This window comes from Garra rufa, chromosome 1 (genome assembly GCF_049309525.1).
Source record: "Garra rufa chromosome 1, GarRuf1.0, whole genome shotgun sequence".
NCBI classification, from domain to species: Eukaryota; Metazoa; Chordata; class Actinopteri; order Cypriniformes; family Cyprinidae; genus Garra; species Garra rufa.
The window spans coordinates 41,137,505-41,154,160 of record NC_133361.1 but is presented as its reverse complement, the minus strand read 5'-3'; the positions used below and the strand labels follow the sequence as shown (position 1 = coordinate 41,154,160).

General features: G+C 38.8%; 1 protein-coding gene across 1 annotated transcript; it reads right to left on the bottom strand.

The window, feature by feature from the left end:
• Positions 1-750: 750 nt before the first annotated feature.
• ppp1caa (protein phosphatase 1, catalytic subunit, alpha isozyme a) lies at positions 751-15,334 on the bottom strand. The gene is made up of 7 exons (XM_073840724.1): positions 14,865-15,334; positions 8,375-8,506; positions 7,090-7,320; positions 6,897-7,001; positions 5,653-5,876; positions 5,426-5,560; positions 751-1,665 (listed from the first exon to the last, which is right to left on the bottom strand). The coding sequence occupies exons 1-7, from the start codon at positions 14,917-14,919 to the stop codon at positions 1,552-1,554; spliced, it is 996 nt and encodes a 331-aa protein (XP_073696825.1). The 5' UTR covers positions 14,920-15,334; the 3' UTR covers positions 751-1,551.
• Positions 15,335-16,656: the final 1,322 nt, after the last annotated feature.

Genomic DNA, 16,656 nt, shown 5'->3' with positions numbered 1-16,656 from the left:
TTGGATGTGACAAAACTATTCGCCTCAGGACACAAAGCAGGGCACTACAGAAACTCAGTGTGTCTTTGAGCCAGCAGAGGACACTAGTGTATTGCTTTGCAGTATTCTTATCCCTCACAAACACTTTAAAGCACAAGTGAATCAGAGTTTTGCAAAATGCGCCATCTGCTGGAACCAGTCATTGAGTTTGTGGCAAGCAGAAGAATTCTTAAATCCTAATTACGGTAGCAGCTCCTCTGAGATTTAAATGGATCAAACTTTAAATCCTGCCTGGCAACTCAAAACACACAGTTTGAAATGGAGGAAGGGGAATGAGAAGGACAACAGATCTCTAGAGGAAAGAGACGAGTTGAGCAGGCGAAGCAAGATCTGGGAGCCGGGATATTGCTAACCCAGATAGTGCTAACTAGTAAAGGGTGAAAGGAGAAGAACAGACAGACCAGTAGGACAGATAAGAGTAATTATGTCTAAGTAATTAAAAAAAGGTTAATGGGAAAAAAGCATAACTGGAAGGCAAAGGAGTTGAGAGGAAGCACACAGAGAGAAGCAAGCTGGAGACGAACAGAAAATGATTAGGTGCACAATCTCAGTCCTTCTCAGCAAATGTCAACTTTGGTCAACCCTGAAAGACTACATTCAGTCCTCTTCAGTCAAAATAGAGAACAAAAGCGAGAACAGGACAGTAAACACCTGAGGAAGAGAGTGGTAACTTGGGAGAACCGGACACAGTAAGATAGATAGTACAGGATGTTTAAATAAAGTTCTCTTTATTGATAATTGTCTTTCAAAAAAGACACTAAAAAAACACACATAGTAAGCAAAGAATTTCAAAGCTTTTGTTGTGATCCATCTACAAAAAAAGTAAAAAGTTCCAACATGATTGTTTGTTTTAAATCACTGGATCTCTAAATGGAAATTATGCACCTGTGACAGTCTCTCTCTACCTCACGCTTTCTCTGCACATCCATCTCCCTGCATGTGTGTTCGTATGTGTGTATGCGTGTATACATGCATCACATTTCACTCAGACTGGCTCTCTAACTAATGCAGGATGTGCAAGTTCTGTGTGTTTAAAACAATGCAGGGATACGAACGGTGAGGGGGGCTTGACCCGCACCTCTCGACCCACCCCTTTTTGACCCCTCTGTCTGTCTCAATCTTCCCCAGAGCCTGGCTGGGCGTTTACGCGGAGGCTTCGTCGGAGGCTCCCTGACAGAGAGACAGGTGGAGAGATGGGGGCAATGAGCGGTGGAGGGGGAGGGAAGGATGGGTGGAAAAACAAACACAAAGAGCGTAACAAACATAACCGACGCTCACACACGCAGTCTCATATATAAACACACATTTGTAAAGTTACATGAGGAAAAAATAAAATAAAAAGAGAAAGAGAGAGAAAGAGAAAAGGATTTCAAACCCTGGGTACTGTTTTGCTTTACAGCCGTTTGGACATGGAAAGAACGAAGGGAGGTAGAGAAAGAGAGTGGGGTCAGAACAGGGAATTTTCAGGAGAGAGGACGTTGGGTTGGGGGTGAAAGGGCCATCCAGCGGGTGTTATTTCTTGGCTTTTCCACCCTTGGCTGAGTTTCGTGGCGGGGTGACCGGACGCCCCGAGCCCATTCCACCTCCTCCGCCGTAGTACAGCTTCTTATCAGCTGGTTTAAGGATCTGAGAGAAAGAGAGGATGAGAGTAAGCAACAGCGCGCAACAGCACACAACAGCAAACAGACTTCCAAATTTAGACATGTCCGCCCACAGAGAGCGCACTTCAATACATATAGAGAGGACTGCAGAAGCTCAGTTTCAAAAGCTAGTCAGCTGCTTACATAGAGAACCATCCTTGCTGTCATGGAACCTCACAATTGATCAATTTAAAAACACTCTACATAGGAAACAAGTGTGTGGGAGACTTGACTAACAATTGATTTCAGTACAGTTTGACATTAGCAATACTGAACTGCCTACATGGGAAGCTGCTCTGTAAGGACACTCGGCATGAGCCACTTGACTCACAACTGACAGAAACATATGCCAACTGTAAACAATTTTAAATTCAATACATTTAAACAAAAATATTGTTGTTGTTTTTTTAAACGCTTTATAAACACTAACACTTTAATCAACTCATTTGAATTTAAAAAAAAAACACTATATTTTTCCTTCCTCATCCACCTTCAATGGGATTTTTTTTTCCTTCCTCATCCACCTTCAATGGGATTTTTTTTTTCCACAGAGTTTACTGCAATATTTATGACCCTGGATCACAAAACAGTCATAAGGGTACATTTTTGGAAATTGATTTATACATGAAAGCTGAATAAATGAGCTTTCCATTTTCTCAAAATAGAGAAAATCACCTTTAAACTTGTCCAAATTAAGTTCTTAGCAATGCATATTATTTATAAAAAATTAAGTTGATATATTTATGGTAGGAACTTTACAAAATATCGGCATGATCTTTACTTACAGGGTTTCTGCAGATATTAACAAGTGAAATTTAAGACTTTTTAAGACCTTTTTAATACCACCTTATATGAAATTTAAGACCGAAACCTGTAATGGAAATATATATTATATTACATGCATGTAATATTTAATGTGTTTAATGTAAAAAGTAAACACAATTTCATGGCTGTCATAAATTACATTTATTACTACAATATACAGTGAACTTTTCATATCAGCAGGTACTATTCCACACAAAATATCCCCATAAAAGTACCACTAGAAATATCTGATGTAAAAAAAAAAAAATCTGAAGCAATATTTTCATCAGTGCTCTATTAGCTTTTACATCTTAAATCTGCATATTTGATTTACCTTTATAAAGGCCTTTTTTTTTACTTTTGAAATGTATGCATTACCTTTGAAATTTACTTTATGAATTTATCAATAAATTCTAAATGGCTGTTAGCAGTGAGATTACATAATTTACACTGCAAAATTAAAAGTGAGATTAATGTTTTAAATACATTTATAGATTTATAAATATATAAATTAGAAATGTTGGGTGTGGAGGCATACTTTTAAACACACTAAACTACCAGCAGGTGGCGGTAAGTCAATTCATGAGCGAGTTTTTTCAACTGATTCGAGCAAAACGCTGAATCATAGCAAAATGTTGCTAGGAGAATGCTTCTGCTGCGATCCTTGTTTGGAACTATTTTCGTTGGTGAAACAGAACAAAACAGTGAAAATGTTTTGTCTAATATGTAAGCAACTACTTGACTAACTACTTGTTTATTGAGCTAAAATTAATGTAACATTTGTAATTGTGAGAATATTCAGCAAAAAGCTCACTTGGTACATTACTGAACTATATCATGTTATAAATAAACTATACATTTTAAATTTTTACCTCAGAGTGTTTCTTTAGAGTGCTGTTACATTCATTAGTTTTAAAGTATATCACAAATAGACCAGAAATACACCATCCATTAATCAATTTCTGTTTACGTTGAATGTATTAAAATAGGAATCTTTCTTGCCTTTCGATGCTTCGCTAGTTGTTGTGGCACTTCAGTTTTAATCAGGCGGTTTGTTCGGTCGGGCAAGTAAAAAAAAAAACATTTTAAAATGATCTCGAAGGCTAGCGGTCAGCTAGCTTGACCGATATTTATTATTATTATTGAAAACATTATATACAGAAAAAGGTCGTTTGACCTGTATTCTGCTACTGCGATTCTGTCAGAAGACGCAGTAACTTCCGCAGGGGGAGAAAAAAAAATCTACAGTTGTTAGCAACTGGCCTTAGCCAAGCCCTATTTTCAGTTTTTTCAAGCTAAGTATCCTAAACTTGCACTTCCCCAAAGCTAAAAAGTTAAATCCATTTTACTTCTGTGGTACAATCCGAGAGAGACTCGCGCCAATAACAGAAAGCTGATTGGCTATTGCATGCTGGTCTCATTTGTAGTTTAAATACGGCAAATTATATTTGGAATTGTGAAATAAAGAACTACAACACCACGGAAACAACAAAAAGAGAATTTAAATGAGCTTTAGAGGTAGCGTTACATGGACATCGGTAAAATAAGACCTGTGTGAAATTATTTAAGACCTAGAACAGCGAATTTAAGACTTTTTAAGGCCTAAAATTTTAATTTTTAAATTTTAGACTTTTTAAGACTTTTTAAGACCCCGCGGAAACCCTGTACTTAATATCCGCATATTATGGGGTTTTTAACACAGCACGTTTTTTAAACCATTGTATGCCATATTTTCACAGGCAAAATTAAATCATTTCAACATGAATTCGAGAATAGTCAAATTATTTCCCCACACTGATTTCTCAACAGGCTCAAGTTGATCTATAAATGTATAACTTACAATTAAAAAATAGAAAATAAAGACTTTCCTCAAACTACAAAATTAGGTGACCCATACTAGGAATATGTGTTCTGCATTTAACCCATCCAAGTGCACACACACACCGTGAACACACACCCGGAGCAGTGGGCAGCCATTGCTGCGGCGCCCGGGGAGCAGTTGGGGGTACGGTGCCTTGCTCAAGGGACTCACCTCAGTCATGGTATTGAGGGTGGAGAGAGTGCTGTACATTCACTCCCCCCACCTACAATCCCTGCCGGACCTGAGACTCAAACCTGCAACCTTTGGGTTACAAGTCCGACTCTCTAACCATTAGGCCACGACTGCCCCTAAAAGTGATAGTGATAGTTCACCCAAAAATAAAAATTACCTCATGATTTATTCACCCTCAAACCATCCTAGGTGTATATGACTTTCTTCTTTCAGACGCATACAATCAGAGTTATAAATATATATATATATATATATATATATATATATATATTGTTTTGCTCTCACCTCTTTGCTTCCACTTATATCACTTCTCACCAGAGCTTACACTATGTCCTACAATCATCCGCATGCAATTTATTGGACTACTAATTATTAACAGCCATTTACTGCCATTATAAAGTTTGGAAGAGCAGGACATAGTGTAAGCTCTGGTGAGAAGTGATATAAGTGGAAGCAAAGAGGTCCACTTCACTTCATAGATGCACTTCATTGGACTTCAAAATCTCAACACCCATTCACTGCTATTATAACCCTTGCAAGATCCAGGACATTTTTAATATAACTCTGATTGTATTTGTCTGAAAGAAAGTCATATCCACCTAAGACAGTTTGAGGGTCAGTAAATCATCCCTTTTTTTGGCTTTGTACTGGGAGTAAGCCCATGCCCACTTAAAAAGCATCTGTAGGCAGTGTTCTAGCTTTCTGAAACAGAACAATAGTGTCATTATAGAGAACAAACCTTTAGAAGATGATCTAATGCAAATCTACAGAGGAAGTTGGCCTGACCTATTACATCGGAGTACACTTTCTGCATTTGCAGAGGAACTGAAAAGCCTTGTAATCAGGTGAAAACAAAAGAGAGAGGGGAAAATGACAGCTCTTCTCTTACCTGGAAAGAACACATGAGCGTCTCATCCACACTCATCATGGCCCCGGCGTTATCAAACTCGCCACAGTAGTTGGGAGCGGAGAACAGGGTGACTAACTGTCTCTTCGCGAAAAACTCATAACCGTCCTCCACCACCTGCACGAGAAGATAACGTCACATTTTGTAGAGTCTTTTAAAGCTGCAATGCTTTGTGGAGACATTCCTACCACCGCAGAGGATAAACTAACCTGATGTGCCCTGCATATTAGGTCCATGTCATGTTTGTGAAGGAATTTGGCCACCACGTCTGCACCGAAGGTGAAGGACACGCCACGGTCGTTTTCTCCCCAACCCAGCACGTCTTTGTCTGGGTCTGCCCAAAGCAGGTCACACAGCAGCCCCTGGTCAGGTACATCCGTGGGCCGCATGACGCGCCGCACCTGCTCCATTGACTGCAGGTCTGGAGAGAGGCCTGGAGCAGAAAACAATTCATTACGTTTCACAGCGCACTTCTAGGGAGCAATTTGCTCTTTAAAAACAAAAAGAGATGCTGTGGGCTGCAAAACAGCACAAGAAATGGCACCACATTTGTAAACAGAATCATTACTAACAAGATGAAAATAATTATGTAATAATGACAGAATCTTTAATCATCATGAAATGACTTAATGTTGTCTGCAGAGTTCCTGAAAGTTTTAAGTTTTAAAATGTTTTATAATAAATGTTCAAAAAAATTAAGAAAAATTATAAAATCGCATTAATATTTCTTGCTTCAAGGCATGTCTGAAAGTGAATGTTTGTGGTTCAATAAACAGGTCAAACGTTAATTTATAAATAAGATGCATTAAAAGAACAAACTCAGACAACACTAGTGACGCTGCATTTCCTGCATTGTTTTTGAGTGCAGACAGTAAAGGCAACTCAATTCAATACAGACTGCACATTCAAAACTAAAATATGATTTTTTTTCTTTCTGCTGTGGCTGTGGTAGATGCACAGGAAATGCTGGTTGTCTGTCGTTTCTCCCCACATATGCATTCACGAGATCAACGGTTTTAGTGAACACCTCAAATATAAGCTTGAAGTAATAAAAATAACCTCAGCAACTTTATAGCAGCACTCCATCTGGGCATTTACGTTTACACCGGTCCATATTTACTGCGTTTCATTCGCTAAGCAGAGCAATTATTTTAAGGATATGATGATTGTCATCAAAAAAAATTAAAATAAATTATGGTTCATTTCCAGAGTAGATTACTCCCACGGCTTCTGCAAAACCACACTGCAGTTCAACTGAAGCGTACGCTAAACCTTGTTTACTAAGTCCCTTGGTGTGTCCCTGAGTTTGTGCCAATCAAATGAACCAAATTTTATGGGTTCCCAGTGATATGGCTATATTTTAACTTCTCCAGGGAAATTGCAAAGTCAATAGAGGAGTTATGACAGTACATTAAAAATGCCATGGGGACAGAAGACCTCTGCCTGCACTTACCTCCATGGCAACAGAAGATCTTCTCGTCTACAATGGCAGCCACAGGTAAACAATTGAAACAGTCTGTGAAAGTCTTCCACAGTTTAATGTTATACCGTCGCTTACCTGGAGAGATAAGGAGAAAAAAATATTATTAGCATTCAAAACTATGAAATGTGTGGTGATGTAGTTGTAAGAGATCAAATTAACTCACACTCATCATAGAAGCCATATATACGATTGATAGAGGCGCACTCATGGTTGCCACGCAGCAGGAAGAAGTTTTCAGGATATTTGACTTTGTAGGCCAACAGGAGGCAGATGGTCTCTAGAGACTGCTTCCCTCTGTCCACATAGTCCCCCAGGAACAAGTAGTTGCTCTCAGGAGGAAAGCCGCCATATTCAAAGAGACGAAGGAGGTCATAGTACTGACCATGAACATCACCTGCACACACAGAGGAGACATTTTGTTTAAGTCTAACTTTTTCTGTGTTTAAGTGCTATAAATTGAGTCCCCAGTGCATCTACCAACTCAGAAAATGTGAAAAAGAACCACCCAGTAAATGTTTTCAGAAGCCTTTCTCTGCCAGCTGGGAAAAAAAAAAAAAACAAGACCTGCACAGATTTTGCTTCCCCCATGACGTAGAAAAGGGATCTTATTGTAATATTACTGCCCCTTAATCTGTATGTTTCCACCCAAGGCGCTGCCATTTTGTTTTTGCAAGCAACGATGGTGTACTAGTTTTAACACCATGGCAAAAGTTTGAGCAAAGCAGGCTAACTGTTCTGTCATTGGCTGCACAGATGAGCACAGAACACTATTTAGAGTCCCAGCCTCAGAGGAGACAAGAGAGCAGTGGATTTATTTACTATATATTACATTTCTGCCACACAGATTTAATACAAACATGTGATTTCTTTCCCAGCTGTTTACCTTCACAGACATAACCAACTGTTTTTGTAACTCACGTGTTTTAACAAATTTGTGTGTTCTTTTTTTTTTTTGTTTAAGCACAATAAGACATGAAAGATGGTTTATTACTCACATGCCATGTGACAGCCACTTGTTTGTGCACATGCTTCGGACATGTGCGCTCATTAAAACATTAAAACTTACACTAATTTGGTTTAAAACGCATGAATTTAACATGATAGATACGATAATCAAAACCAAACAGATGTTTTTAGCAGAGTATCTGAGGTATGAGCTGTAAAGGCACAGCACTATTCTGGAAAAGAGGGTGGGGACCAGCAGCTCATTAGCATTTAAAGGACATGCATTTAAAGAAAACAGCACGTTTCTGCTTTTACTCAAAATAGGCATTTTCAAAATGATATAATAAATGATCTGTGAGGTATTTTAAGATGAAATTCGCATACATATTCTGGGGACACCCGACACATATTACATGTTATAAAAAGAAGCATAACAGGTTTCCATTAACACAAATCTCCAGGTTTCTATAAAGGTGGGAACCCTGTAGGACAAACATACTCACCGCAGATCTTGAGTGGTGCTTCCAGCTCCAGCAGAATTGGCTGGCTGAGGAAAATTTCTCGAGATTTGAGACAGAGGCCTCGGATTTCGCTCTCTGTCAGCTGTACGTTCTTGCCTGGCCTGGAGCCTTTAACTGGAAAAACACAAACAAACAGACAGGACGAAATGAGAAAAGCAGGAAACAAGCCAAACAAAAAAAAAAGAGAATGTGCCAGATTAGACTCTATATTGTCTATGTAGATAAGTGCTTTAAAATCTAGGAGGAAGATCTAGAGGATGATAAACTCGACTCAAGAGGCTTGCCGAAATGATGGGATGTACAGACTAGTGACGCACAGACGTCAGTGTACTTAAACACTGTATCATGTGTCTCTGCTCAAGCATGCACGTCTATGGCTTCTGACTCTACAAAGGCATTTACAGAATTTAGCAAGTTTGCTTGAGCATTCGTCAAATGCACACAACCACACATATGGCTTTTAACAACCACAATACAGTGCAAAGAGCTTTCCTCTGAGCGACTTCTGGCCTGTGCTGAAGATCATGTGCTAGTGAACTTCAGACAGAATCAAATATTCATGACAAACAACCAAACATGGGGCAACAGATTCTGTACTTTTCCTTGCAGTCTCTTTAAAATAAAAAATAAAGTAAAACAAGTTGAGCTCTAAAGAGATTTGCTGCAGCGCTGTGACAGAGAAGGCTTGCAGGGTCTAAACAGACTGTCATCTAACACAACGCAGACCTGCGCTATTATTCAAACATGCCCTTTTCGACTGGCTGCATGACACGCTGCTCAGGGGGTTGAGCTGGCAGCAGTGGATGAAAGAAAGAGCATAGGATGTATCTGGAGAGGAGACATATTGCAGTCTCTTTGGACAGGGCTGAAAATGACGTCTCCGAGGTCGCACCGGCCATACATCAGAAGCGAAGTACCCGTGTATGGGACGTTCGGAAAAGAAAGAAAAAAGACTCAGAGGCAGCCCCGTCGTTGTATTCAAGCAGTTGCTGGGTTTTAAATATACATTTCACATGGCTGGCTTTAGGCAAGAATTATAGTACCGAGCGTATCCTGGTGACTAACATAATCGGGCAGTTATGCAAGGATTTGAGAGATGGCTTATTTGTTCACATTCACAAAATCGATCCAACCAGCCTACACCTCTAGATAAATGTTTGAAGCATGAGGTTTTACACAGATTAACCAAGGACACAAATAGTCGGCACTGGAAAAAAAGTGTCATGACATCACAATGCCCACTTCAAACGAACTGAACAATGTTACTGCCAAAGCAGTTTCACGGTGCAGGACAAAAGGCTGGAAAAGAGAGCGTGCGTCTTTGCATCCAGCCACCTCTACCAATTTAAATCAGCAGTACAGAAGATGTCTCATTTAACATAAGGTCCACAGTAAGAAACAGTTGGCTGACTGAATGTTCAACCTGAATATACATTTGTGCAGCTGTTTAAAGACATTTACAGCACAATCATTCACAGTGGAAAATTCTAAATATATGTATTCAGTTTGTCATGTTACCAAAATTTCAGAACTTGAACCACTGAAACTTCATAAATCTAAATCAATTTTCATACTCAGGCAACAATTATTAAATTAAAATGTGATTACGTTTTTTTATTATTTTGATTTTAATTTTTTTTTTTCCTTTTACGATTAGTTATATTAGCTTTTCTTTAGACTCATAAACCCCTGTAGTTCCTTCACAAACACCAGTTTGGGAAACCCTGACAAAGTAATGTTTAATGCACTTCAAGTTGTTAATAAAAAATTTATTTTTTTTAACTCTTTGCATTTTTATGTCAGTATGGTTTATCCTGGATCATCCTTTTTAAACTGTGATAAACAAGTTAGTTTAAAAGTAATCTAAAAGTAGTCTGATTATATTAAACACTTAATGTAATTTGGAATCAGTAATGGATTACAATTTGCAAGTAATCTACCCAGCTCTGTCAAGCAATAAATGAGCATATTAAAATGATTTCTAAAGGTTGAGACACTAAAGACTGGCGTAATGACTGCTATCACAGATATAAAATACATATTAAAATAGAAAAAAAAACTTTATTGCAATAATATATCAGATGTTATTGGTATATTTTAAATCAAATACAGTGCCGGCAAGCTTTTTTTTTCCTCAAACATACTTACGGAAATTAAACTTTTTAATAGCAGTGTAACTGTATTACATAAGCATGCAAATATGCACTGAATCTATATACAATACTTATAATCCTGCAGAAACACTAGTATTTTTTACTGTTACTTTTCTTTATTTTAATGTAGACTAATGTGCAAGATTAACTGGTGTGTTTGACATTCATACTGTGCTGCTTAGCTCTAGATAAGCTCTATATTTATCTTGCCTCAGCCAGGTTTATTGTTTGTGCACACTGATAATGGATAATTGTTTGGTTGCTAGTACGCTCTCACGAACAGTCTATGTTTGCACTCAAGTCACCTGGGAAGCTACATTTCACCTTCTGCCTTGCCTATAAAGGAAAGACAATAAGCTGAGTCTGATTTCCATATTGTAGAACAACCACTTCGCATTTTTGGTAACCGATAACTGACGTTAAATACAGCATTTGCGTTTTAACAGAGAACTTTTTAAACAAACAAATGAGATGATGCACACCAAATACTAAACTAACAGTCAAGGTGGGGTCACCTACAAGAAGGCCTTTAAGGTCTTAGGCAGTGGATGAGTGATCTGAGGGCCTGGACAGTGACCGGAAGCCCGTCAGCTTAGCCAGTGAAAAGTGGGTATAAATAGGACCCTGCCGCTCGTCACTTTAAACCCAGATTAAGGCTGGCTAATGCCCTAACAGCACTTGCTCTAAAGTTAGTCACGGGGCCAATAAGCATCACAGAGCTTAGACCCAACACAAGGGTGGGGGTGGAACGATAACAAGCAAATAAACCACTCAAACGATAACCAGTGGGTGTGCGAAGCTAGGTGTGCCAAATACCATAAATATGTATAAATAAAAGGTAGTGCAAAGAGCAGTTCAACGCCCACAAAAATGGGGGTGTACTTAGTTGATAATCACATAAAGCACTCAAACTGTGGCTAGTAGGTGTGTTAAGTTTCTTAAACATCAAGTTAACAAGTGCACAGAACAACAAAGGCAATCAATCCAATTTAACAACAAGTGTGCATCTAGCGTATGGGGAAATACATGACATGTCATGCCAACAGTCCAGCGCTTAATCGGTTTGGCACGCACACACACTCATCACACGGACATCCATGTGTTTTCCCTCAACGCTTCAGGTTCTTAGAGGTGATAGCCTTCACACTTAAATCCAATGAAGGCAATTAGATAGAGGGACAATCTAAGGGGAAGAAAACACCTTATTTATGCGGCACCTCAACGGGAACGACAAACATTAGCAGATGCTGCAACCAGTGCAAAAAAAAAAAAGCAAAAAAAAAAAGCAATGGTCTATGTGCAAAAGTTTCCTTCATGTCACCTGTAATCAGTACAATTGATTTTCCGTTGGTTGGCCATGAGGCTTCAGGCACAACAGCGCTGCAGTACAGAACAGCACAGCATGAACCGAAAGGATCTGGACTCTGGAGCTGGAATCTCTAAACATACCGCAGAGCAAGTGTTGGGATCCAGATAAAAAAAAACAAAAAGTGTACCGCCTGTCAAAAGACTCACCGCTGTGTTCATTAAAAGAGAGGATTAAGTTATGTAACTTCTTGTAATTATTTCCAACCTACAGGCACAGTAACCAAAGTACACAAGAAAACTTTAGTAAATGGGACATTTGTGACCCTGGCCTGGACCTTAAGTAGCATAGGTATATATATATTTTTTTTTTAGCAAAAGTCACACAATTATCGATTTTCTTTTATGCCAAAAATCATTAAGGATATTATGTAAAGATCATGTTCCTTGAAGAACATGTTCCTTCATTTGGACAACTTTAAAGGCGATTTTCGCAATATTTAGATTTTTTTTGCAATCTCAGATTTTCAAATAGTTGTATCTCAGCCAAAAATATAAAAATAAAAAATGTTACCCTTATGAATTGTTTTGTGGTCCAGGGTCACATTTAGATTCTGATACGTTTACTGTACTACACTTGTGTCTGGAGTACAAGTACAGAGACTGACCATACCTGCGAGGTCAGAGCAAAGTACTTTTTTTCCACCCTAAAAATCGAAGACAAAAATATCTAAATAATATCGATATCTGCGTGATTTAAAGAGCAGCCGTCAATTAAATAAAAATAAACATCCTCAGGAGAATCAGGACGTTGGATGGAGGCATCAGGCTCTGAGGGAAAAAGGACAGCAGGATTACATAAGATGATATAAATACAACTATTATCAAGCTTGTTTATTTTTTTAACTGCAATTTACAGAAAAAAATAGGTTTACACAGCCGGCAACTGGACCTGAAGCCAAAAGGTAAAAGGTCCGTCGTATGTGGAAATCTGTTTGCTTTGTAGGGGTTTGTGTGACTATATTTAAATTGCGTATGCGTTTCTTTCAGACTGGGAAAAAGACATTCAATTTTCTTGCAAAGTAAATAAACTAAATTCTGTTCAGCGGCTCAAATGATCCACCAGCATCAGCCCACATGGAATTTGTTAATACATGTAATTTTGTGAAATGGCTTAACGTACGATATGCGTTGAAGCCAAAAATATGTATTAAACTAATACACAAAGGATGGAGATTTGTATAAATTTTATGAATGATAAATTCTGCAGAAGCTACTATGGCTTCTGTGGGCTCAGATGCCGTGTGGGCCTGCTTATGACCTTACACACAACTTCCTTTGCTACGAAAACAACTGGAAAGATTGTAGATAGTTTAGAAGGCCTAAAGCATTCTTGTTATGCAACGCACGCTTGATGTGATTCAGATATTTGATAAACTGCTTGCTTAGGTTTATTAAGGCCATCTGTGCTATGCTTCGCAATGTTTACCCTCAGTAGGCATCAGTAAGCATTAAGTACAAAAGGTATTTCCAGTGAAAGAGAGACTATATGTGACCCTGGACCACAAAACCAGTCATAAGGGTTCATTTTCAGAAACTGTTATGTATGCATCATCTGAAAGCTGAATATAAGCTATACATTAACGTATGGTTTGTTAGGATAGGACAATATTTGGCCGAAATACAACTATTTGAAAATCTAGAATCTGTGGGTGCACAGATATCTAAATATAGAGAAAACGGCCTTTAAAGTTGTCCAACTTAAGTTCTAGCAATGCATATTACTAATTAAAAAAAGAAGTGTTGATATATTTACAGTAGGATACTTACAAAATATCTACACTGAACATCTTTACCTTAATATCCTAATGATTTTGGGCATAAAAGAAAAATCGATCATTTTGACCTATAGAATGTATTGTTGGCTATTGCTATAAATATACCCTTGCTACTTAAGTCTTTTTGTGGTCCAGGTTCACATATAGCCCATGCAAAAACCTGTTTCCAATGTCTTTTAGTATCTGAAAGTAGTATATTTCAACTTAGTAGAAATCAACTTCAAATCACATTACAAAAAAAAAAAAAAAAAAACACATGACTCTTCTTGAAATACCTTAGAGTGATGAAAGGGCTTTCAAAAGGATAAACTCTGTGGCAACATCTATTATGATATTACTCTGTAAATTAGCCTGCATCTACACTGTCAACAGGACCAAGCAATTAAATCTTTGCAAATAGGTCTCCAAACAGGCAATAAAACCAAAGCCAGCAATCATCATCTACTATACAGCAAGCAGCACTCTGAGGAAATCCTATCTGAGGGTTGAAGCATTTACAATCAGTGCAACTGCAAATCACTAATTGTTTGTTTTGTGCACAGAAATGGTCTTTTCATATTGTAAAACAGTTTAAATCCCGACTCTCATTAGCAACACTAATAATGATCACGTCTTCCACGGTTTATGCCATGTTTTGTGAGGGCCTCTATTGTGAAGATCACTTGGTGCTGCACTTCCACTAACTACATCCTCATTAGTTGGAGTAATCCTATTGCTGGCGGTTTTAATTAGACACAGGTCTTCCCTTGCTAAAATGGAAGGTAACCAAACAGCAAGTGTGAACTGGACAGAGATTGAAATAAAAATCACTTGAAACACATTGAATGAAACGCTGGCCGAATTTCCGCTCACATCGGCTCATAAGCTTAAAATAACGAGATGTGAAAAAATAGCATGCAATGGACAGCTTTATTGGTTTTTGTTATGATAGATACGTGAATATGGCTATAAATCTCCCAGGTAGAGTTTTAGTAAATTAGTGTAGACTGGTTGACTAGCAACTGCTAATTCGCTCCACTTCCCCCGGCTTTTTTCAGGGCACAAAATATGCTTACAATTATTCTATAACACGACCTACATGCGATACAAACACATATATACAAGTATTTAGTGGTTTTACACATTTCATTTCAGACCCACAATTGATAATTAAAAGATGTTGAAAGAAATCCTCACCTTCCAGGAGACGCTGTATTATGGAGTCAATGTTTAATTTGTCCGGCTCCGCCATTTTAGTGGATTTTGGTCGGGTTTATTCAAACAGGTCGAGTGTGCCGTTTTCTGCGATCTTGGAGATTGGTCAAAAAATAAGGCCCCGATCCGAATAAGCAAAGCGTATAAAAGGTATCGTAATGGAAATGTGGATTTACTGGCTATATTTCCTTTGTCGTTTGGTTGATCGCTAGCCGCTAACGCCGTTAGCCTGATGGCGCTAGCTATTGCCTACCCGTATTTAAACACCAGGGAACGGTTAATATGGTACAAAAGCTCCCAGATATGCCCCTTCGCTTCTTATTTTGAACTCTTTGTGTCCCACGAGCATGTAAAACACTCAACCCGTCCCTATTTTCCGTATCCTCACAATCCCCTTTCTCTCATCGTCTACGGAACTTTAAAAAAGACCGTGTTGTTGAAGAGCGAAATCAACGGAGGTTGATAGGGCCCGCCTCCGCCTGCAAACGCAGGGAGGTGATTGGCTTACATCTCACATTTGAACTGAGGGTGTGGTCATTCATTGGCTGGCGTTCACACACATCTCATCTCCAGAGCTCCGCCCTCAGTTGTAAAGTAATGACGTCAATGAGGTGAAAAAAGGAGAGAGCGGGTGAGGGGATGTTCACGCACTATGGAATTGCTGGCTCTTATAATGTACTTTAGGTTTAGGGACTGTAGCATTATGATAAACAATAGCCCAAGGCCGCATTATTATATCGAGGCGCTCACGTTGTCATTAACATTAACTGTTTGATGGCAGGTTTGTTCATATTTCCCTTACAGGATAATTTTCTAACACACCGGCGCCCTCTGGAGACATTACGGAACACCAAACCTCCTTTTTTTCGAGAGAGAGTTTCCCGTTTGGAAATCCCACTACCTTTACAAACACATATTTATACGCGAGATTACTGTAAATAAGTTTCAGTCTAGTTTTCAGATGGATGCTAAAGTTTTGAAGTTAAACCGGGCAAATGTTTGGTGCTTGGACCCCACTAGTACCGAGATTCCGCTCTATAATACGATTAAATGAGGCTAAATATTTTTGTGATTCGTTTCACAAACTGTTTTGCGACATCAGCTTTAAAGGTTGTATCAGCGATTTCTAGCCTAAAACATGAAGTGTCAAATTCAGCTGACCTTTATTCACGATCCGCTCGCTGCCTACCCCATAAATTGTCTGTGAAAAAACCGCGTCTCTCTGGTCAGCCTAGGGTCCGAGATATGCCAAAAAAACAGTCGGCGCTATCAACTATTCCACAGATAAACAAACAGTGTTCCAACCAATCAGCGTCAGGGGTTTGGTGTTGTGGACTTTCCTACTGGTGCAGGGATGTGAGGGAGGCGGAGCGAAAGTCCACAACACCAAACCCCTGACGCTGATTGGTTGGAACAATGTTTGTTTTTGCTGTGGAAAGGTTGGTAGTGCCGATTGTTTTTTTGGCATATCTCGGACCCTAGGCTGACCAGAGAGACGCGGTTTTTCACAGACAATTTATGGGGCAGGCAGCGAGCGGATCGTGATGAAAGGTCAGCTGAATTTGACACTTTATGTTTCAGGCTAGAAATCGCTGATACAACCTTTAACCAGTATAAGCTGGTTTATTGGTCTTAGGTTTTTTCCCAAAAAGACCAGTTTAGATTTTTGTTTTCAACAGGGACAAAGCTGCACAAAAATTGGTATCTTTTCTGGAAAAAGTCATAGCCTAGTTATCAAAACCATATATTTAACCTAACTACAGACCTGCACACA

Coding starts and splice junctions, on each gene's coding strand:
- ppp1caa (XM_073840724.1), bottom strand. CDS start 14,919: ATGGCGGAGCCGGACAAATTAAACATTGACTCCATAATACAGCGTCTC. Junction 5,877..6,896: donor GATCTTCTGTTGCCATGGAG/GTAAGTGCAGGC, acceptor TTTCTGCTCCAG/GCCTCTCTCCAGACCTGCAG. Junction 1,666..5,425: donor CGCTCATGTGTTCTTTCCAG/GTAAGAGAAGAG, acceptor TCTTTCTCTCAG/ATCCTTAAACCAGCTGATAA.